Source organism: Tachysurus fulvidraco, chromosome 20 (assembly GCF_022655615.1).
Source record: "Tachysurus fulvidraco isolate hzauxx_2018 chromosome 20, HZAU_PFXX_2.0, whole genome shotgun sequence".
Lineage (NCBI taxonomy): Eukaryota > Metazoa > Chordata > Actinopteri > Siluriformes > Bagridae > Tachysurus > Tachysurus fulvidraco.
This window is the reverse complement of record NC_062537.1, coordinates 4,721,684-4,746,897: the sequence shown is the minus strand read 5'-3', so window position 1 is coordinate 4,746,897 and position 25,214 is coordinate 4,721,684. Positions and strand designations below refer to the sequence as shown.

Here is a 25,214-nt window from a genome sequence, read left to right as displayed (position 1 = left end):
GGGTTTTGTGGTTCCCTGTGTGTTTTTTTTTTCTGTGGGAAACGAGTCCAAATGGCTCTCTGAGTGTTTAAGCTTGATGACCCCTGGTATAGTAGGTCATGCTTTTTAGCCATTTCTAGTTACATGAATGTTATAGAACATCCATAAGACCTGTTATCACTATAATTATAGCTACTATAACATAAGCGAGGTTTCCTTATAGACGCTTTTTCCTCTCTGTTTAATAAACGGAACTTGTGTCAAATGTATAAAAAACAAAACAAAATAAAAATAAGCTCGTCCTGTGGCAGAAAACCTGCTGGTAAAGATTTACGTTTAACCGTTTACGGGTCTGTTTATCCGATCGTTAAGAATGCAGCGGTGTTCACCGTCCTGTCGGTCTGAGGTGTTACTATATCAGAACTCTGAACACCTTCTGACTAAAGTCTATTCCGTGCTCTGGTATAAGAAGTAACCGAACCTGCTGCGGAAAAACATTCTGATATGAACTGATAATCAATAACAAAACAAAGGTTAATTAGCGCTTTATGCCCTATGTGACTGGTGAGCTTTTGTTGTTGTTTTTTTTAATAAGTCTGACTCGTAGTGAGCAGGTGAAGGAGGAAGGGATCGATACTCTCAATAAAAAAAGGCTTACCTGGTGTGTTTAGGAGGCGTGACTTTTTGCAGTGGTAGGAGAGTTCCTGCTCGCAGTGCTCGGCTCGGGTAATTATGGCCGTGAGCTGCTCGGCGTCGGCAGAATAGTTAAAGGAGGCCAAATGCTGAGTGCTCCCCGAGGATGCTCGTAATTTGGTGAGCTCGGTGTTATTGTGTTGGATGACAGTCCACGCTTTATCTGCAGTTTTAGTGGGAGAGATGAAAAAGGTGGTGCAAATGGGGGTGGGGGTGGGGGGTGTTAGAACCGTTAGACGTAATTATGCAAACGATAACGAGGACACAACGAGATGGGACGCGCTACGAGGTGACCTTTATTTTGACATACCACGGGCTGCGGCAAACGTTTCCTAAATTGTGCTAAATTACAGAGCAGAAATCCTCCAGTGTCGAATAAAAGGAATGATTCAGACAGTAATCACGTTTACACAAACTTCCCTCTCGGCACAAATGGAGCTAAAAAGTCAGCATGTGATTTCTTTCTTTCTTTCTTTTTTTTTCCCCCCAATTGTTTTCAAGTGTTCCATTGCAGGAAGATGCTGAGGCTAACAAGAACTTGGTGAAGTCCAGATAGCATCAAGCGAAGTTCCCGAGTGTTGTGTTGTGTTGTGTTGAGTATGCATGAATAAATGTGCAAAGTGACCGTTATCTGTGAAATAACTGCCACGTTCATGCAGGCTTTGCTTCAGCAACGTCTATTGTAGATTTCAAAATGTTAGTATTTTACGGATGATTTATTTATTTATTACAAATTTTTACTTTTTTAAGACATTTATATGCAGACCGTGTGATCTGTTGTGGTGACCCTGAACAGGAGCAGAAACAGCCCGATGCTTAAACACACCGACGATCCTGACATTCAGTGACCAACAGGAAGAATATGGTAATGCTTTAAAAGTTAGATAAAAAAAACCAAACAAAAAAAACACAATATTTCACCCATTGTAGTTTTTCCCCATTACCTTGTAAACTATTCGTTGAAGTGAAGCATTAACACCTCCACCGAGTGGACCAACAGAAACTTAGCCATGACATGATTTTCCAATTCTAATTCAACAATAGTATGTAAAAAAAAGTGTTTTTTTTTCCACTATGTAACTATTTATTTATTTATTTACTGGCTATTGACAGTCAGTTACCTGACATGTTGCAGTACACAAGCTGTGGCTTGATGGGTCCGCTTCCATCCACGTCTATGTGGTACAGTCCTGACGTGTTCCCTCTGTGTTTGTAGGCCTCGCACGATGCCTCGTAAACAGCTGGTAAAAGAGGCGACAACAGTTAGCCTTCTTGATCTGAAGGGATGAAAAAACATCACCACAACCACCACCCACAACAACAACAACAACAACAACAACAAATCCCACCGAGACAGATGTAAATGCCTCGTCTCTAGTTGCTACTTTCCCATGAAAATGTGTCTTGGAGAGCTGAGATAATGAAGTGTGACAGTCCTCATTAGGGCCTCGGCATGCGGGCCTGCAGAGTAAACAGCTCAATACGCGTCAACCTCAAAAACACGATGGATCAGGACGAGGTGAAGGCGGCGTCTCGGATAATGCTCCGTTCACGCCTGCGAGCACGCTGCCTACGCTGAACTAAACTGTTTGCCTGATACCGTTTTTTGCTCTCCTGCCCTAAATTATCCAGTGGAAGCAAGGGAAGAATAGGAAGAGTTTCTGGAGCACATTCCTCCCGTCCCTCCCGTTTTCTCACCGTTCAGCTATGTTCGGCTCTGTCGGAGTTGAATTAGAGCACATTGATTAGCAATCTTCCGAATGGATTGGCAATCTAGTGCATGAAAACACACACACACACACACACACACAAACACACACACAAAACTTGCTTTTCAGTGGGGTGATACTCTCTTAATAATGGATTTCTCCCCTGGGAAAGGGACTGTATTTGTATTAACAGTTTAAATGAGGTACATATTGAGTGGACATATCTCTAGACCGGATGCCCAGGACAAGCAGATTTCATGTTCCCACTATTTCATTTTTGGTTTGCTGCAGCCGGCAAATTTTGATGTCATGAATACGTCGAGGACTCAATTAGACATTGTACATTTTATTTGAAAGTAACCTTCGACCGAGCGTCTTTTTTGTTAAGGTTTGTTCATTCATTCATTCATTTTCTACCGCTTATCCAAACTACTCGGGTCACCGGGAGCCTGTGCCTATCTCAGGCGTCATCGGGCATCGAGGCAGGATACACCCTGGACGGAGTGCCAACCCATCACAGGGAACACACACACTCTCATTCACTCAAACACACACACTACGGACAATTTTCCAGAGATGCCAATCAACCTACCATGCATGTCTTTGGACCGGGGGAGGAAACCGGAGTACCCGGAGGAAACCCCCGAGGCACGGGGAGAACATGCAAACTCCACACACACAAGGCGGAGGTGGGAATCGAACACCCAACCCTGGAGGTGTGAGGCGAACGTGCTAAAGTTTAGTTCAAACTCTTTAAAATATTTTTGTTTGCTTGCAGAAATAAAATTTTGTTTACTCGGTAGCAGATCATTGATTTCATAAATGCGACACACTACAGTTTTTTTCTATACTTTCCATAAAGGTAAAAAACGACATATGCAGTGTTCTCTTCATTTTAGATGTCAAATGGGTTTTGTGGCTCCCTGTGTGTTTTTTTTTCTGTGGGAAACGAGTCCAAATGGCTCTCTGGGTGTTTAAGGTTGCCGACCCCTGGTATAGTAGGTCATGCTTTTTAGCCATTTCTAGTTACATGAATGTTATAGAACATCCATAAGACCTGTTATCACTATAATTATAGCTACTATAACATAAGCGAGGTTTCCTTATAGACGCTTTTTTTCAGATGCTCAGATTTCTGTTCTTGGTGCACAAGAGACTAACTTCAGCCTAACCACATTTCAAATGTGTTGTACAGTAGGTTCTGAGATGCTATTCATCTTATCGCAGATGTAGTGTGTTTATTCGAGTTCCTTCAGTCTTCATTCGAGCTCAACTGCTTTTTTGTTTTTCCACACCATTTAGCATAAATCCCAGAGATGAGCACTTTGCACCAATGGCACCAGTGAGCAATGACACAAACATAATACGTGCCACACGTCTGGGGTTTCCAGGCAACCACAACACGAGCCTGGGCAGAACACTGATGCTTTTACTTCCATTAAGACTAAACCTTTTAGTGCTTGAAAAATGTCCATAAGCTTCAGGGTATCATGACAAGCCACTGACAAGCTTTAGGATCTTGCAGAGAGTCTCCACTGGGACACAGCACGGAATCCTCGAGTGTCATTAACATTGCAAATACCGATACAAGTCGAACAAAGCAAACACCTGCATCTTCTGCCACATTGTTCTAACACATCGACAAAAACAAAACAAAAACGTTCTGATAATTAACATCTGTTCAAAACCTGTGGAGAAATGACCAAAATCAATACCAAATCTGTGTAAGTGTATGCATGAGTCAAAACCGTATTTATGGACAGGTTTTGAATATCGTCCTTAATTAGGCTCCATGACAACCTGGATACAGGCCCAGAACTGCAATTACTAGAGAGAGAGATTTATTTTAAGGACAATGTGCCGATATCATGTCCTCGCACTCTCCATGAGCACATTTTACACTTTGGTGTTAAACCTTCGGGTATTACTCAAAAAAAAAATCGGTGTGTGTCGGATCAGAGAACGAAATAGCAGATCTGTTCTTTTTTTTTTAACTTGTTTTTTTAAAATGAGTGTAATTTGGCACTGAATGACGATCAGACACCCACACTTGAGTTGTGCTTTTAAATCAGCCAAGATATTCAGCGGTCATGACATCGGCTGCACCCGGATACTGTTTTTAATGTCTGGTGGAAAACGTCTCGGCATGACTACTGAGCGTACACCACCTTCGACACTTGCTGCACAAAAGAAGGGATGAGGAAGGCATTTGCTGCTGGCACCAAAAAAAAAAAAGAAGCGGTTCAAACTTCACTTGAGCTAATGAAGTATCCAAATGGCCCATACGATAGCAACGAGAGTTTCCCTATGGGGAAATGGTGAGGAGGAGTCAATGGGGCTTGTAAACATGACGGGCAAAACAGCCATATGTTTTTTTTTGTCTTCCTCTCAGCCATTTTAAAAGCTCTCTTGAAATGTTCAATTACTGTATCGAGCCTCAGTCTCGAGTAAGTCCTCTAAAACCTTAATTTGAGCTGGCAAGGGCAAATTCAATGACGGTGTACCAGTTCAGGGATAGTGAGTGGCTTTAATCAAAGCCTATTTAATTTTGAAAGCAAGAAAACAAACGGAGTGAAACTACGGTAGAAAAAAAAAAGACTAAGCGACACATACTAATGGCAGCTTAATCACAGGGTCTCCTCCAAAACATCCTACAACAGCACTGCTTTGTTTTGGCACCTCATCAGGGTTGTGTTTTTGCTTTAACAATCAGTCTTTGGATGGAAGGCACGTTGGCTTAGTGGTTAGCACTTTTGCCTCACACCTCTAGGGTTGGGGGTTTGATTCCCGCCTCCGCCTTGTGTGTGTGGAGTTTGCATGTTCTCCCCGTGCCTCGGGGGTTTCCTCCGGGTACTCCAGTTTCCTCCCCCGGTCCAAAGACATGCATGGTAGGTTGATTGGCATCTCTGGAAAATTGTCTGTAGTGTGTGTGTGTGTGCCCTGCGATGGGTTGGCACTCCGTCCAGGGTGTATCCTGCCTCGATGCCCGATGACGCCTGAGATAGGCACAGGCTCCCCGTGACCCGAGAATAGTTCGGATAAGCATTTTTTTGAAAGCCAATAATATTCTATTCTCTATTTGGTCTTCTGTCGTCAATGGCTTTTTTAATTAGAAGCAAATTAAAATGACTGAATGAATGTTACAAATCCTTGAATTGATCAACAGACATAATCAACAATGTCCAATTCAATTTCCTTCCAGTCTGTCCTATTTACCTCCTGTGGAAGGCTCTAATACGGGGCATGACTTTATTACTGAGAACATTCATAACGGAAAGCAACATTTTTAAACCATGAAAGCAGGTTCCCGGGGATAGAGCAGTTGGCTAATTAAAAAACATGAAAAAGCAAAAATTAGGTTAAAGCATCCTGTGGACCAGATGTGACCTACTATATGAGTGCTGTTTAAAAATATATAAGCGAGGGGAAAGTTTAAAGGCCAACCTTTCCCAACCTTTAGCTTTCTGGATTATTTTCACTTGGATTTGTAAAAAATCATAAAGGACTGGTTTGAAATGTGATTACTGACATAGACCTCAGCCTTATTTTTGGCAAATCAGTCCTTGTTTTGTTCAGGAGCTAAAGAAAACATTTGCTAAGGCTAACTATCATGATTATGAAGCTTATTCAACGTTACTAGCTACCTGTGTTATCTACACCTGGATAAGACGGTGTACATGGGAGTGGACCATCATCTGTCTGCCTGGATATTGGACTACCTCACAGACCGGCCACAGTATGTGAGGACTCGTGACTGTGAGTCTGACATGGTTGTCTGCAACACTGGAGCCCCGCAGGGATCGGTTCTGGCCCCGTTCCTGTTCACCGTCTACACTGCAGACTTCATGTTCAGCTCAGCAACCTGTCACCTGCAGAAGTTCTCTGATGACTCTGCCATCGTCGGTCTGATCACAGATGATGATGACAGGGAGTACAGAGGACTGATCCAGAATTTTGTGGACTGGTGCAGACGGAGCTGCCTCCAGTTAAATGCGGGGAAAACCAAAGAACTGGTGGTGGATTTCCGTAGGCACGAACAAACTTCATTACCCCCAGTGATCATTCAGGGAAAGGACATTGTGAGAGTGGACTCTTACAAATACCTGGGTATTCATCTGAACAGCAAACTGGACTGGACAGACAATACTGAGGCAATCTATAAGAAAGGACAGAGCAGACTCTTTCTGCTGAGGAGACTAAGGTCTTTTGGAGTGCAGTGAGAGCTACTGAAGACCTTTTGTGTCTCTGTAGTGGCGTCAGCCATATTCTATGCTGTGGTATACTGGTGCAGCAGCATCTCTACTGCAGAGAGGATGAGACTGAACAAGCTGATCCGGAAGGCCAGCTCAGTCCTGGGGATTCCTCTGGACACTGTACAGGAGGTGGGAGAAAGGACGATGGTAACACAACTATCATCATTGCTGTTGAAACGGTTTCATCTCTGAGCAGCTCCTTCAGTGACAGACTGTTACATCCGAAGTGTCTGAGGTAGCGATACAGATGCTCTTTTCTTCCTGCTGCTATCAGACTGTACAATCAAAGCTGCTCCCAGTGAACCAGTCACCATAATTACACACTGGATTACTGTTTTAACTGCAATAATAACAATAACAAAGTATATAAACAACACAAGTGCAATAACAGAAATTTTAAAAAACGTGCAATTTTACCTGTGAGCAATACGTCTGTTAGCATAACTACTTACTCATGGTCTCCCCATTGTGGCACGAATAAAGGTATACCTTATCTTATCTTATCTTATCTTGTCATGATACTTTACTGATATGGTGTCAGTTGTATATGATGACCAATGAAAGCACTTTGCAAAGACCAGACCACTGCATCTATGGTGTCCAATCATCTTGGGCGATTATTGGCTAGCTGATAAAACCTTACATTTTGTTTGTTTACTCAAGACTTTTAATATAGAGCTTTTGTCATCAAACATTACATCCATCCCAGCGATATAGATAACATACCTAGTAACCTCATTTTTTTGCTGATGTACATAATAAACATACCTCATTGTACCTCATAATATCATTAGTATGTTTATCTCTTAGCTAACTGTAATGGAAGAGGGGTGTTATTTGACCTAAGCATCTGACCATCTGACCCGTATATACTTTGTGAGCACCCCACTCGACTTGTGTGAAGTCATTCCACAAGATGGAGTATGACTGTGGAGCTTGTAATCATTCAGCCTCAAGAGCATTAGTGAGGTCAGGCACTTATTGAGTGAGGTAGGACTGGGGTGTAGTGGCCATTTCCGTTCATCCCAAAGGTGTTCAGATGGCTTGATGTCAGGGCTCTGTGCAGGACACTTAAGGTTGGAGTGGAAGAACTCAACACACCATATTGTACACAAGGGCATTATTGTGCTGGAATAGGGTTGAGCCTCTTACTTCCAGTGAAGGTGTTCCCTAGCATAAAAAGACATCCAAGACAATTGGAGCAAGAAGGACCATACTGTATATGGGTTTGATGGTCAGGTGTCCGAGTCAAAACTCCATCTTTTGGCCACGAAATACATGATCTTTGCTAAGGTCTACTGTTAAGAACAAAGCACTTTGATTCCATTAATGTAATCCATAATCCATTATTAAGTATGGGACGTATGGAGAGGCTAACAAAGACAGGGATGCTTACAGGTTCACAATTGATTGCAAATATGTAGTCTCCTTTAAAATGGGACTGTTTAAAGATGATTAGGAATTCAAAATAATGGAAAACAAACTAAAGCCATTAAGGAGACGGGCAGACTGGAGACCAGATCCCTAACTAGCCAGGTCAGAACCCAGTGACTAATCACATAATGATTCAAGGCCTTGTCTTACATTTGGATCTTTGAAGGAGTGTTTGAAATAAAACAAATTGATCTATTTTTCTTCAGGGTGAAGAGAGGAAAAGATGAATAGCATAGCAAAAAAAAAAATATATATATATATATAATCACATCTTGACAGGTACCATTATTATCAGTGCACTTTCTCTTACTAGTAATTAACTTTTGCTAGTTTCCAAACTTCCTTTAGTGATTCCAGAGTTTCTTAAATTACTATGAAAGGGTAAAAAAAAAAAAGGAAATAAGGGGTACTATTGAGGAGTTAAACGGAAATATTCAAACCATCACAAGTGTGTATAGATGAGCTACACATGAAAGGGTCATCCAGGAAATCAAGTCAGAAGCCTTTTCCTCATCCAACGGTGACTCCTTTAGGAGGTGTGGTAAGAAAGTAAAAAAAGAGAAGTACATACACGTGGCTGGGGGAATCTGGAGGCTATCCCATTGGACTTGGGGCTCAAAGCGAGGGACACCCTAGGCTGGGTGCCAATTGTGGGCACGCACTCATTTATACAATATGGACAATTAAGTAATGCCAATTCACCCACAACACATGCCTTTGTGCTGGAGGAGGAAAGCGGAGTACCCAGAGGAAACCCGCAAATGCCCCAAGGTGGAAGGCAAAAGTGCCACCTTGCACACCTCCCTTTAAATGCTTGATATATGACCAAGTAAAAAGTTAGCAGAGTTCTACTTTATTGAGAAGTAGAGATTAAATGTTCTGCATAGTTGCTATATTTAGTTAATGATAGACACTCCGAATGTCCCTGCACATTTTTCATATGCTCGTGTTCAAAAGCGTTCGGAAAAAAAACGCTCTCCTTTGATTGGCGCCGCTTTTGTTCCAAATCTAATTACGCAGGGTGCACCGTGAGGTCTCTTTCTATCACCTCCTCATTTTTAAGCAAGTCGAGTGTGAAAGCGTTAAACACTGCAGAGATTTTGCTTGAGTGACAAGTGCATAATTTCGGCCTGCTCCGTGCAAATGACGCTGAAGCCGCCTTAGCAGACGGACGAGAAAAAGGAGCCTTTTTCACATCATTTGAAGATCTGCCATAATCCAGATCAATGATGATGCTTTTTGGCTCAGGCTTTGTGTTTAGTGCCAGATCGCTGATAAGCATTGGACCGTGGGTCGTGGACTTTTTGTTTCTTAGCTGATGTGTGGTTGGCAGAATACACACTCTCTTAGAATTGCTTTCTATAATTTGTCCTTGATTTTAGGCTAGGAATATATACATATTCTATATTTAATGGTGGCTGTGTGTATTGCCTGTTTACTCTTGTTTGTAATTCATTCATTCATTCATTCATTCATTCATTTTCTACCGCTTATCCGAACTTCTCGGGTCACGGGGAGCCTGTGCCTATCTCAGGCGTCATCGGGCATCGAGGCAGGATACACCCTGGACGGAGTGCCAACCATTCATTCACTCACACACTATGGACAATTTTCCAGAGATGCCAATCAACCTACCATGCATGTCTTTGGACCGGGGGAGGAAACCGGAGTACCCGGAGGAAACCCCCGAGGCACGGGGAGAACATGCAAACTCCACACACACAAGGCGGAGGTGGGAATCGAACCCCCAACCCTGGAGATGTGAGGTGAACGTGCTAACCACTAAGCCCCCCCCCCTGATTTGAACTTATCCTGCCTTTTTTCTCCATAATAAAATTCACATCAATCAATCAATCAATCAAATTTTATTTATAGAGCACCTTACAACTGCCAAAAGGAGCACAAGGTGCTTTCCAGTAAAACAACAATAAAAACAAAATAAATAGAATCAATAAGAACACAATGAACCATAAAATAGCAGTTGAAACCGGGTCTATGCGTTAAAAGCTTGTATGAATAAATATGTCTTCAACTGCGATTTAAAAACACTCAGCACAGCATATACACTTAAGGACCAAGGTGTGGTCCTGGGATTTGACCTGACAACCTTTGGGTCACAGAAATGCTAAGCAACACATTGACCTGACAGGTATGATCACACGTTAAACTCCAATAAAATAAAGAGATGTTTCCTTACAGCTATGGCACGTGGCTCCTCTGTAGCCGGTGTCAGTGCAGTCGCAGTGGAAAGAGCTCCATGACTGCGTGCACCTTCCTCCGTGTTCGCAGTGACTCGGAGAGCACCTGGTGATAGAAAAAAAAACAAAGGAGGTCTAGACATGTTCATACTTTAATCAGTACCATAATGAAAACATCAATTCCTATTCTGTTAATAACAAAAACAAAGTATGGAAACGGCAGTTATTCTTTGTTCGCTGTTTGCTTTTTGTTTGTAAGCCTGTCACTGGCGTGTTGCTCGAATGTGTGCACCGGTTCTTTGTACTTAATTAGATTTTAGTCTGGTTTTGACCTGCGGTTTCTTTAAAACCTTATCCTGCATTTTACGATCATTAAGTTCTGCGTTCCTGTTTCCGTCTACTGCTTGTTATCTTTACAGGACGCAACTTTAAAAGGAAACATCGACAGCTAACCTTACATTGCACCTTATCTAACCAATGCGATTTTCTATTGTTTTTCGCATCAACTTATTTCAATCAGCTAGCATTTTTTAATCCTATATTGCTCCAATGAGGAGCACAATATAACTGTACCATTTCCATTTATTTTCTGTACTGCTTATCCCAGGCAGGGTCACAGGGAGCCTGGAGACTATCCCAGGAAACTCAGAGCACAAGGCAGAAAGGTGGGGATTTCAACACACACTACAGACAAGTCTAGATACTGTATGCCAAAGAGCCTATAACATGTATTTGGACTGGTGGAGGTAACTGGAATACCCAGAGGAAACCCCTGGAGCACAGAAAGTACACTCTGCACACTTTGTACACAATGGAGCAGAGGTGGGAGTTGATTCCTAAACACTGGAGGTGCAAGACAAACATGCTAGCTAATTTTATACACGAGGAGCTTGCGCATGTTACATTCATTCATTCGTTCATTTTCCACCACTTATCCGAACTTCTCGGGTCACGGGGAGCCTGGACACACCCCGGACGGAGTGCCAACCCATCGCAGGGTACACACACACACACTCTCGTTACAATTATGTTACAATTATTGCCTATTCTTTCAGCTGTACTTTGGACTATGACTGACTCACCCCACTGAATCTACTCCCCACCCTGTATACAACACCCTGTCTGTCTCGTCTTCCCATCTCATGTTTAATCAACGTCACCTAACACTTGGAAATTCGCACGGTTATTTTTAAAGAAGCAATAAATTAACAGGTTAAACGAATTAATTAACTAACAAGACAGCTGCGAATAAAATACGTCTTGTCGAAATATCCGAATTTGAACGATCCTTTACATAAAACTGCAAGGTTGAGAACGTTAAGAAATCGAGTGCTGAAGTGCTGAAGGTTTCTCTTCTCTCTGTTATTAACTAAAGCCATTAAATGCCATTACTGGATATCAGTGTGTCCTTGAAAGCAAAATTGTAGACACTTGGCACAATTAATTCTCTCTCTTTGTTGAATTCTGAACGATTACTCATGCTTAAATGACTTGCATTCAGGATAAATTAGATTTCTCACACCAGATTCACGTTAATGGGCACAGTAAATAGGAATAGGTTTTCCCATTATGTCTGATCTATATACTACAGAAGTGCTTTGGTGATTGGAACAGTTGTATTTATCGATTTGCAGACGTGCCAAACTTTGCTAAGAAGAACGTTCTAGAACAACAGCCCCAAGCGAGTGGGCTGAGACAGCACAGTTCTGAAGGTGTTGTCAAATAGGGATTACTTAAACAGGTATTATTGGCCTAATATGGAGGGAAATTTGTCAACTAAGAAATCAACCAAAAGCTATCCGACATGCGCAAGACCAGAGGTTAAACCGAACGGTGGGGAAATGGGGAAATGTTCAGCAGGTAGATCAGACGTTGATGCTGCATCATGTGTTCTCTTTACACACATGGTGAATCGAACGGCATCTCAGAAAGGCTAGAAAGCAGAAAAACACACTAAAGACTCCACGTGGTTGAGAGATGTATAAAAATGTGTTAGCCTAATGGTTAAGGTGTTGGGCTACCAATCGGAAGGTTGTGAGTTCGATTCCTACGTCCACCAAGCTGCAACTGCTCGGCTCCTGAGCAAAAGCCCTTGACTCTCAATTGCTCAGTTGTATAAAAAAAAATGAGATAAAAATGTAAGTCGCTCTGGATAAAGGTGTCTGCTAAATGCTGTGCATGTATAAAAATAGTCATTTACATTATACAGTTATGAAGGAAAATATTGAAACGAATCAATTAACATCTGTTCAAAACATGAACTAAGCGGTACTTTGAAACTATATCGTATTTGTTATATATTCGGTTTATTACCGAACGCTGTAGAAAAGCCGACAAAAGTAAAATTTGACCTACGTGTCGTCCGAGTTTCCAGCAGCTCGGTCATGTGATCGAACACTGCAGGTAAACTCTTATTTACATTACACCTTTAACTAATACAGAAATACTGTACAGTATATAGCATCAGGAACAGGCTCTGAAGCACATTTACAGTGTTCCAGATGAAATAGATTTGATCAGGGCAGAGCTGCCTGGCTTCACAGTCTTGCATTCGTGTCAGGTATTTGAAGAGGAGGCGGACGCAGGTGCGCGTTGCGTTTATTATGAGCAGATTGAGTAAACATGAAAAAAAAAACAGAAACAATAAAGCGAGGAAGCAACATGGAGACATGGGACAGGTGCAAAGGTTCCAACAGCACCAAACAAAAGCTAGACAAAACATTATAGTGCTGTACAAGACGTGAGGTCGTGTGGTCCGAGTGTTATGAGTGGGAATGTGGGGTTCAGCCGCTGATGTGAAAATATGCCAATTATTTACGGAGTAAATATTCTAACTCGGTTTCTGATTCATGACAGAACAGCCAGTGTTTTATTGTAGATTTGTATTTCCTATTTTTAAGTCTATCGCTGACTAAAACAAGCGATTAAAAGGATACAGCAGATCCAAGACTAGTCATTTCCTACCACACACACACACACACACACACACACAAGACACAAGCTGTGTAAAGTATCGTACAGTGTTTTCGATACAGTTAAGTGTTTCTCACATGGCAGCTCGGACTCCTGGAGACTGGCCTCAGATTTTTTTCCCCCAGTAATCTTAGAAACGTGTGTGAGTCGCTATAGCACTTTGTGCCGTGCTGCCGTAAACAAACCCTGCCCAGGCTAGCGTAGAAACTGCTGACAAGGCACAAATTTAGACATCCTGCCCAGGGTAATCTACAGTGACATACGTTACGCAAAATTTCTGGAAGCTCTTCTCGCTGCTAATGGCTGGAAACAGAAGGGGACAGGAGTGGAGAGTAATAGCGGATGAAAAGGCGGCACAGAAGGAGAACGATGCCGTTTTGACTCAGAGTTCTCTCGGCCAGATGGGGCCTGAACTGCAGGAACGAGGATTGGGCTAATGAATGTGCGCACACATATGGAAGACTCGATACATGCACATGAGGGCTGGAATGCGATGGAGAAAAATGAGCACTTTTTAAGGAAAGTGCTTGAAAATATACAAAGTTTTTTTTTGCCATCGTTGTGACCATAAATTCTTTATTTTGCTGCGATAACAGAAACCTTCATTGAAACTCCTGTCAGTGAAGACACACATGTAACGACTTTCTATGATCGCTGTACTCATGTTCCTTGCACGTGAGACCAAAAGGGCTTTGTCAGAACATTGCGAACTTTCTCAGAAGTTTCTCCAAGAGTTTGCTTGAGTTGTGTTCTAGTCTGCAATCAGAAAATTGCAAACTCCTAGAGGAACTGGCTGTAGTTGTAGTACAGTATATTCAGCCAATTATTCTATTTATAAAGCAAGCGAGTTCACACAGAAATCATTCTCATCACCTGTGAGTCGGACTTTATCGGAGAAAGCCTGCCTTCCTTTGTTCACACATACAGCCAATTTAAAGCTTCAGGTTGCCAGTTGCTGTATTATGAAGTCACCATTAGGCTCTGGTTACCATAGTAATAACAGCGATCAGTAGGTGGCATAAATAGAAATCCCTATTAATTTTTATTATATGAGATGAAGCGGAAACAGTGTGCAGTCTTGAACCGAGTTGCTCCACGTGTACATATGGACACACCTACAGCTTAGTCGTCACGTAGACGTCAACGGACTGAAAACCAACGAGCTCCAGGTCTCCTCTTCCACACGTGTTAGTCAGCTGTGACTCCAGAACAATCCACGAAATATAAGGACAGGGAAAAAAACCATTGACAAATTTCCCTCAAAGATGTTTTCTCCAATCTGGTTTTAACCGCATCTCACACACCTCATTCATCACACCGGCATCAATACATGACTTTTATTAAAACCATTATTTTTTCCAGTTGGAAGAAAAAAAATGTTTTTATTGCTAGGTTGAAAAGTGGATTTCTAACACATCTAAATTATCTCCAAGAAAAAAAAAAAGACAGACGGAAAATGACTAAATTACTGTGTGGACTCTACCGGTTCTGTGCAGTTCTGCTGTACTTTCTCCATGGAAGCAGTGATCCACAAAAAGAGAAGCTTTAAAACAGCAACAAAGCTTCTTTTAAAAAAGATTTCTATCACTAAACACAGTTTTTTTTTTACAGCTTCAGTCCTTGACATTAATTGGTTTAGTTTAGTTTATTCTTCGTCTAAAATATGAGCTATGATTTTTACCATAATATCCAATTAATTTAAGGGATAAATATAAAGTCTAATTTTATATCCAGATTTCTGAAAATCTGCTTTATGACCATATTGTTCATGGCAAAACACGTAAATCTATATTTTAAATGTTAAAAAAAAGCTTCCATGTGTAAAGCGTTACAGGATGTGATTTCATTTTAGCACCTTTTTTATGAAAAAAAGATCCGTTCAACTGAATTAAATGACCTCATAATCTAACTACAGTCCTGTGAGACGGAGCTGTCAATCAAGTGCTCTGATCAGAATATTAAGCCACGCCCAGAATACATTACTATCTTTTTGAAGACAACATGGAAGTCATTCATTTACAAACCTACCACTCATTTTTCTTATTGCCAGCTCAAAAATGAACAAATAAATAAATAAATGCGAGCCTTTTCTTCTTAACTGAATAAAAGGATGTAAAATTATCAAACAGAAGCACGTTTTTAGCATGAAGCCTGGCTGAAAGCGACAATAAGCTAAGAATTAACAGCCCATCCAGATTTACACACACACACACACACACACACACACACACACACACACACACACACACACACACACACACAAAAACGGTGTATTCTCCTGCGGCATTCGCGGCTCTGCCCGCTGTGACCCTAATCACGCAGGATAAAAAAAAAAGCCATACAAAGTCAGCAGGTGAACGACAAGAACAGCAAGAGAAGACAGGAACACCGTGGAGTTCAGAGGTGCTTTTTTCCCCCCTTCTTTCTTTACCTCTTCATTTATCCTCACCGGTTCGAGGTGCCATGGAAGCAGAGACGAACTACGGGAAACGGGGCGTGACGTACAGTAGCTGACATCAGCGAGCACGCGCAGGAATCCGTTAAAGTCGCACGAGGAGTAAACGGAAGGTGTCGCGGCGCTGACCTCTGGGTCACAGAGGGCAAGGAGGGAAATTTAAACCTGAAACCTTTTTACATTCGCTTTCTACAAAACAACCACGAGAAACTTTCAGACACATTGCGAAGTCACGAATACATCGGTCTTGAAGTGTGTGTGTGTGTGTGTGTGTATGTGTGTGTGTGTGTGTGTAATAGTTTCCCTCGCATCTTTCTTTTTATGCCATCGATAAGCCTTCATGATATAATGCATTGCTCTACTTTAATGGTTTCATTGTCAAGCTATTGATTAGACTTTAGCCTCACTTCTTATAAGATTTTAAAACCACACGTTTTATATATTTACACACACACACACACACACACACACACACACACACACACACACACACACACACACACACACACACACACACACACACACACAGACAGAATAGTCTGGAACACAGGCTCGAGGCAGAAACAGAAGTAAATGAAGAAATAATAAAGAACTTTTAGAAGTAAGAATGTGACTTTTTTTTTAAACTAAGGTAAACGTTAGTAAAAAGAAACAAATAAAAAAAAATTGACCTGTAAATGACCCAAAATGAACAAATGAATACTGGGTGTCTGGGATTTGTGTAATTCTGTTCCTTGAGAGGTGACAGGAAACAGGTGACAGTGATTAGGACATGCTGGGGCTGATGGGAAACGGAGCTCGGCATCAGTGACTCAAACATTTTCCAATAACAGTGTTTTCCTCCTTTTACATACCGGGCGATGATGATAGCGGCACGGTTTGATTTGACGGCTACGTTGAAGTTAGACTTCTACTGATGCTTTCATAGAAAAATGGATCGGCACCTTCTGACCAATCAGACGACTTCTACTGGATGTAACATTAGTATCATTCAGTATCCACTGCACATTCTTCCCAAAATGTCTGTTTTAACTCCGGCTTATAAGCACGTCCGGAAACCTAGAGGACGATGAGAAAATATCTCTTCAAGCTATTTTTTAAAATTCTTGCACTCATCCGTTAAATATTCGTTCCTTGAGATAAGGTTTTCGTTGGTCGATATTGTTCGTTAATTCGTTATTAGTGTGTCATATCCATGGATTTAATCTTGGCCAGTTGTTTTTCCATCTGAATGTGAGATATTATGGCATCGTACTGTATTCTCAGAGTGTAAGAGTTGATCTTAGAAGATACGTCTCGAGCTGATATGATGTAAAAATATATAGCGCGAGATCCTATCGATTTAGAACTTGTGACACGCCTCCATTTTGACCAGACTCCGCTTTGTGAGTTTGCACAACTCTATCTCGAGTTCTGACTAGCGTTAACTCTGTAGTCCGATCTCTGTCGCCCAACGACGTACGCGATTTTGCTGTGATTTCCTCCCCGAGCGCTCACTCTGAATGTAGCCTGATCTGAACCAAGGCCAATTAGCAAAACAACGGATAAGCCGCAGGATTGAAAGTGACACACTGAGAGATGTACAATTCCATCAGCGCTCTTTAGTGGCAATGGATAAAGGTGGTGGTGGTGGTGGGTGGGGGTTATGAGGGGGGGAGTTCACCTTCTAGCGCAGGACACACACTCTCGTTCCATTTGCAGAAATAATGAGGCAGCCCCAGGAGGCAGCTAAGCGAGAGTTTTCCCCTCTTCAGGAAATAAAGGTGAGGCTGAAAGTCCTGCAGCAAATCGTAATGGCAAAAGTGAGCCATTAAAAAAAATAAATAAATAAATAAAAGAGCTCGGGAGTAAATAATTTAACTCGCCATGCAATACGTTACGTTCAGCTGGATAGGTAGAAGGTGCATGAAGAGGTTCGACATCTGTGGGCTTGATGGTGTTCAAAACTCTACATTCCTTTGTTCGGTGAATAAAAATGCTAGCATGAGGAAACCGCACACAGATGGAGTATATTCATGTGCTTCGTCGTCTCCTCTTGCACGCTACGGAACGATAGATCATCGCTCGAATGGAATCGCACAAGTACGGCTAAAGAAAGCCTGAGCGTGAGCCTGTGCACGATCTGCCTTGTACAGCTTGCGCTCACCTTGCCGTACAGCCTTAGTCAGCAGTGCGATATTGCTGTGACAATGTTACTGCCTCATCACGTCGCACGTTTCCTCTTTGCCGCCTATTTTGCCTCGGTTTCTGCACACTCAGGGGCTACGCGTGAGGCTGGCATTACACATGAGGATATTTATGGGCTCGGCAAGTCCTCTGGGGGGGGGGGGGGGAATGCAATATTTCCTGCGCTTTGGTAGTGATTGATTTTTCATTACGGTACACGGGAATGTCAAACGGTGCCATTTAAGGTTGGACAAAGAGAAAAAAAGAAAAAAAAAAAAGAAAACTTGGAAACTCTATGACTGTGGCACCATTTAGCTCTCATAAAATAAATAATTAAATAAATAAGTAAATAAATACAAATTTTCAGAATTTACTGTTAGACCTGGGAATATTGCAGATATTTCATAGGGGAAGTGTTCAGGTAGCAGGGTTCGGTAAATGAGGATCGTACTGTATCTACAGTATGTTCCCCAGGGTCCTAATGCATGTGCTCAGAATTTCAGTAGTATGGATGAAGGATGGATTTAAGACTAACTCAACGTTGTTATTCCTTTCAATTTGTCTTTGTTGTTTCAATCCATAATGTACTAAAGTTAGAGGATGAATAAAACCTCAATAAAAAACTTTTCAAGCAATTCTTTTAACGTGTGTTACCAGAATATCGAACCGGGGAACGTAGGACCCTGGGAAGATGGGACCTGGTGTCATTTGTTCATTATGTGGCAGGTAAATATGGGGAACGTAGGACCCTGTGGAACTCAGGAATGTATGCAATGTACATTAAACAAAATGTGATGTGGAAAATGATGTGCGAAGCGTGAGATAGCTTCGGATGCAGAGGCGGGTGTAAATGTAATGGCACCCCCATTGTTGAATCGGCCAGAAAATGGGCCCAGAAAATTTGGCTGTCTTGTAGATTTGTAGAGTTCTAAGTGAGTGTGTGCATGTGATCTGGAACAGAGGCCTGGCCTTTTCAGAGACACTAAGTGCTAGCATTAATGCTTCCCTGCTCGCCAGCTGCAATCCCAGAATGCCGTGCAATTATTCATGTAAAATAAAGTCGGTGGTACTCTTTCAAATGTGAAGATCACGCGATCTCTGCTCCTCTTTCATCTCTGCTTCCCTCCTACTCCCCCTCGGCTGCTCTTCCTCCTCACGCCCAGACTCAATAATCCTTTCTTTAATGAGAGAAGGCAACTACAGAGATGATTTCAGTCCTAAATTCGTGCACCCCGGAACACAATAACGACCGAGATGGAAGCCGGTGCCGTTTTTCACTTTTATATTTCGTTTCTAATGGTGCGTGCCAGCTGCCTGCCTTCTTGCCTTCTGTTATGCAACGTTTTCAAATGACTCGCGTGCGCACGCATACAGCAGCTCTAATGATGATGATGAGGAGGAGGCGGAGGGAAAAAAAGAAAAGTTTTCATGCTAAAAACAAGCACGCCCGACGTTATTACGCTGTGAGCCGAATCAAAGGACGATACGATAAGATTATTAAGACGTACAAGAGATGCACTGCGTTTTTGTGTGTGTGTATAACTGCTGACTGTATAATACATGTTTGTGACTGCGTGCTCGGAGGAGCGCAAATGCATCACGACGCAGATGTGCGCTGGATCCATTACACAAACCGGCCTCCCAGAAAAAAACACTGAAAGAAACCAAACGCAAAAAGGCTTCGCATCGAGATAATGCGTAGAAATAAACGTCCTGCTGGAAATTATTCGGGAAAGAAACGTTATTAAGCAGTGATTATTATGGTTTGTTTGTTCTGTGTGTAGCTTTTTAATCCAACTACCTAGTTGTGTTTCTTCTGTAAATAAGACACAGCAAAATCCGTGTTTGCTCCGGGTTCTAAAACCGTCTCGTTTCTATAGCAACAAGCACTTGCACTAGGATTTGAGTGTTCGGAGTTGCTTTTCTGTGCACCGTGGCTGTAAAGAGCCGTCTTTTCCTTTTGCCATCATGGATGTGGGTTTTTTTTGTTTCATGCATCATTCTGTAAACACTGCAGACTGGTGTGTGTGTGTGTGTGTGTGTGTGTGTATGTATGTGTGTGTGTTAAATCCATGGCGACATAAGAAGAGCACTTTCTTAAATACTCGGACCAAACAGCACATGCCACGGTCTGCGGTACATCACTGAGATCATCGTTATTGTCACTCGAATCTTCAGGATTTTTCTGCTCTGAGGTGTTCCTATTAAAGTGGCCGTCTAGGGTATACGTGCACTCTACACTGCAAGAAAAAGAAAAAAGATTTCAAACCGTGTAGCACACTGGCACTCGGAGAGTGACGGCCACATCCATTACAGCGCAGAGCATCTCGACGCTTTTGTCCGAACTCCAGCTTCAACCGAATAATAAGGCTGAAATTTCACCTGGGACTTTCCTGCTGCTGATTCTGCTGCTGTACGGATTGCTCGGTCCGAGTAATCTGTTTACCTTTCTTCAAAGCACACAACAAATAAATCGCAGCTGCTGGGAAAAAGAACTTCAGCTGACGCAAAGCTCCAGTGGAACTTTTCAAACGGGGGGGAAAAAACCAAACTACCACCAAAACAACAACAATAATAATAAAAAAAGAGAGAACAGAAAAAAAAAAAAAAAAAAAAGAAAGACAGTGATAGGAAAGATGTTTTCCATTAGTCTGGAGAAGCAGAAAGAGGGAATGCGAGTGAATTGAAAGCTGGGTGAATTAATTTATTTGCGCTGATTGAACAGAAAGAGATTTTTTTTTTTGAAAAAGCACAATGAATTAGTCACTCACTAACCCCCCCCCCACCCCCAAACCCCCATGTCTAAATCTGGAGCTTGCTCTTATCCATGAGGCATTAATATTCCCTGGCAACCCTTCGCCTAATTAATGAAGCGCGAGCGTACATTTGCATAATGAAACCCCCGAACGCGTCGGAAAACACGAACGTCGGATAAGAAACGCTTCTTACCTGTCGGCGATGCCGCACACGTCCATCTGGAGGTTGCTGAAGTTGCCCAAGAGCATCTGCTGCACCTTGATCAGATCAACCAACCCCTCGTCCAGGTGGATGAGGCGCATGCATCCCTGGAAAACGCTGAAGGGATTCGTGCATCCATCATCTGTAATTGGACATCCTATGAGAGAAATTTGGAGGAACGAGTCAGCAGGCTTCAAGCAGAAGGAGAAGGGCAAAAAAAAGCAATAAATAAATAAATAAATAAATCTATATGCAAATTTGTAGATTTAGACAGATGAGCCGGGGTTTGGGTAACTGGACTGAAGTGAGGAGTACGAAGAATTCAAATCGTCATGTTGTCACGTCAGCGACATTGACTACAGTCTGTCTCGTAGCACAAACATCGCACACTCAGCACATACAGTGTACTGGAGAAAAATTTCTTAATCACACACTGGATTTGTAAACATCTCCAGTGCATAATTTAATATCCCATGCCAAAATGTTTGTCTAGTTAATGAAGTGAAAGCTTATATTTGCAGGATGAAGCCAAACACACTTCATTCAGTGGTTATGGAAGGTTCCACGGAGACCAAAGCTCTGGAATTGGGTCCTTTATGGTTCTAGCGAGCACCGTTAATGTTCCCCCAGTCCTGTAGGGGTCAGTGTTCTGTAGTACAGTATAATGATGATACTTCTTATTGTTTTATTGCTGACAGCTTAACACACTGTGAGGAAACAGCTTTCTGCCCTCTTACACACACACACACACACACACACACACACACACACACACACACACACACACACACACACACACACACACACACACAGGGGCCTGTGATTGGCTGCTGTGGCTGTGATTGACAGTATGTTCCAGAGACCATGGTCAGTTTTGGTTCCTGTTACCATTGGCATCAGCGTGGTCAGATTCAGGCTGGTCAGGAAAATAAATAAATAAATAAATAAAAATCCTGCCAGACTAGGCCACGCCCACTTTTGTGGTTTATGCTGAATACAGATTACTGTACTGTCGAAGGAACTCTTGACGTCAGATGATAGACGATTAAGGTTCTATCCTTTACTTTGGGAGATGTTGATGGATAATCACCTGCTCTTCTAGTCTTCCAGAGTGTGGAATTGTGGGATTTATTATTATTAATAATAATAATAACCCCCCCCCCCCCCCCGATTTAATGTACTCATTGAGATGAGAGTGTGTGTGTCTTACATTAAAAAAACAACAACAAAAAAAACAGTTTTCCAGAAAAAAAACCCACAAAGTTGTGTCAGAAAGTTCGGAAAAAACTTCTGTGCCACGATCACAGAAAAAAGACTCTTAGTGAACTTTCCAGAAAAAGCACAAATCCTGTGGACATGTACATGTAGGCACCAAAGTGTGTGTGTGTGTATGTGTGTGTGTGTGTGTGTGTGTGTGTGTGTGTGTGTACTGTATGTGTGTGTGGTGGTGGGGGGCCCCCTTCAGAGGCTTATTTTTGTTCTGGTGAACAACCAAAAATAAATAAATAAATAAATAAATAAATAAATAAATAAATAAATAAATAAATGGATTTGTCTCTGAATTATGCGCTACTATTCCTACAGGAAGAAAAGTGGCCATGTTCATATTACTAATAAATAACGACATGTTCTGATAAAATGCAGGAGGACTTCAATGATTTAAAGCTTTGCTCTGGCAAATCTCATTTTCTGCGTGATCCTCTGCGGTGTACGGTTTCAGCTCGGGGGCAAAACAAAAAAAAAGGAATAAAAAAGGCAAAGAGATGCTGCCGAACGGAGCACGGCTTCGACGCGATCCCTCGACGCCGCTAGCGCTCGCTCCAATTAGTGAGTTAAAGGTAATTAAAGCACATGCTCGCTCTCTGTAGAAGCGAATAGAGTGGAAGAGATGCTGGAGGATCAGATGCTGGATCTCTCCTGAGCTGCCGAGCGAGCGTCTGTGGTTTTGAAGCCAGGCGTCGTTTTTGAGACGGTTTGCAGCCCTGAGATCTTGAGCTTGAGTCGTGGTTGTGTTTCAGTATCAGAGACGTAGAACAGCTCATTAATGTTGCTTCAGCAGATCGGTAAGAATCCTCCTGGGATTTAGATCACCACAGCAGAACTGATGAAGCTCCTCAGACAAGATGGTGACTCATCCCACAAACATACTCCTAATCACCTGGATTTTATTTCTTTTCTTTTTTGATACAGTCACTTTTTCTTCTTAATGGTTTAACATCCTTCTCCACACCTCACTGGGTTTTATCGTTGTAGTAATGTACCTGTTTAAGCATCTGTCTCACGAGCTGTGCTAACAGCAAACACTTAAGGAATAAGGAATAAAACAGGACGTGATACTGTTTCAATTTGTTTTCACGGCTCAAAATTTTAGATTTCAGAAGAGCTTCGTATTAAAGGTGGGGTCTCCGTTGTTTGAGAAATGCTTCGTATAACTGAGTCGGGCCGCCAAACAAAACAAAATCAAAACAAACGTGTAGCCAATGAGCAGAAAGGGGTGTGTCTTGTCAATATGGGCGGAGAGAGTGTTCAGTGCGCATGTGTGACATTAGCAGAAAGCGGTTTTAACATTGACATGGAGGATAAAAACAAAGAAAGAAAGCGAAGAAAGGCTTACGATAAGGCAAGAAGAGAGGACCCGTGTGTGGGCGGAGCTATCAATACAGGGGTGGGACCCATTTGGGTTAGGGGCATGTTTGTTTTGGTGATTTCAAATGTCAACACTGACTTTCAAACAACGGAGACCCCACCTTTAAACACGACTGTGGAGGCAGACACGACAGAGACATTCGATACTGGACACGAATACGAACAAAACAATAACTTATTCCATTTTTTAAGCCTCTGTGGGAGAAAAGATCAACCTGTCCCCAATCACACCAGTGTGTGTTGTATCTGACTTTGATGGTGTCTTGTGCCACTGATTTCTTTCCTCTTTCTAACGTTCTCTCTCTCTCAGGTTTTTTACTGTACTTAATAGAGTCTGGACACGTCTTCTGATCTGTTTATTTATTTGCTTTTTGGATAAGGATTTGGATTTTTTTTTCATTGACTTTTGCCACAATGAACTTTCTCTGCATTGGCATGAATTTCAGCCTACCTTTTCTGTACCGTGTACTAATCAGGTTTAAAACAACAACAACAACAACAACAACAACAACAACAAAAAGAGATCTTAATGTTTGAACATCCCACGGAACATCATTAAACCCTGAAAACCTACAGTATGGCACAAGCACGACTCTGACTAGAGGAATGGTTGAGACGAGATACAGTGAAGATACAGTACAGTAAGTCTGCTTATATTTGAGCTTTTGAAAGGACTTTCTTGCTCGGTTTATCCTGCGATAGCGAGGCATGCAAAACTTGTTTGTTTTCTGCGTTTGACCTCAGCCTGCCTGTGCTTTGACCTTGATAACGATTCAGTTCACAAAATGTCCACAAATTGTTAGAAAAAGGAATAAAATTGTGGTTTAATCTGACCGTTCACGCTTCGGGTCACGAGCACCTTATCAGTAGGAATTATTTCAATAGGTACAATAATTGATTTTAAACCTAGAGCTTTCCCGCCCCTCCTCAACCTTCCACCTATACAGTACATCACATTAAGTCCACGTTGACATTGCAGTATATATTTATCTACTTCGTAATATTACAGTTATTAAAGCTTGGATGAAACCCATTCATACGCATAACTACAATAACTTAACCAATCTGATAAGACTGATTTGTTTTGTTCACTGTAACGCTACACGATCTCCTGGTTTTGCTTCACTGACCATTACAAATCCCTGGACCCCAATTTCAAGAATCGGTGGTCTAGAAAAAAGTGTCAACGGATGTTAGATTTACTGTACCTCCTAAAAAGATCTGGTTCGTAGGCATGACAGGGAAGGATATGGTGATGGTGGACATGTCCGATTTGTCCACTGCCAGGATCAGACGACCTCGACGGACGCTCAGATCCACAGAGTGCCACTGGCCATCGTTCAGCGCTGATCCTGTAACATTGACGCGGCTGTTACAAATAACATAATGAACTTCTTGTACTGTTCAGAAAGTGGAAGTAGGAAAGCCGTGATGAAGACCTACAACTATCCATCCATCCATCCATCCATCCATCCATTCATTCAACCAGTTTCTGTACCGCTTGTCCCACACAGTCTATGGAGTCACATGGAGTCTATTGCAAAGAACATGGGGACACCCTGGACAAGATGCAAACCCATTGCAGGGCAAAATCTGTCTTTCTCCCACACACTGGACAATTTAGAGATGCCAATCATCATCAGTCTTTGGAACTAACTTCACTGTAGTAAATATTAGAAGTACTAGACTGTTGACTTCACAGTATTCCGATAATGAACTTAGATTTGTAATTACTGTAACGTTTATCCTC

General features: G+C 42.0%; 1 protein-coding gene across 2 annotated transcripts in view; it reads right to left on the bottom strand.

Annotated features, from left to right (window-relative positions):
• The window catches only part of cntnap3 (contactin associated protein family member 3), a 113,329-nt gene that overhangs the window by 28,615 nt on the left and 59,500 nt on the right, over window positions 1-25,214 (bottom strand). For both annotated transcript variants that reach the window (XM_027139321.2, XM_027139320.2), the window contains exons 9-13: window positions 24,673-24,816; window positions 20,810-20,975; window positions 10,266-10,372; window positions 1,794-1,913; window positions 638-835 (exon numbers count right to left, since the gene is read on the bottom strand). In XM_027139321.2, the coding sequence (XP_026995122.2) occupies window positions 638-835; window positions 1,794-1,913; window positions 10,266-10,372; window positions 20,810-20,975; window positions 24,673-24,816 (735 nt within the window). The remainder of the gene's footprint in view (window positions 1-637; window positions 836-1,793; window positions 1,914-10,265; window positions 10,373-20,809; window positions 20,976-24,672; window positions 24,817-25,214) is intronic.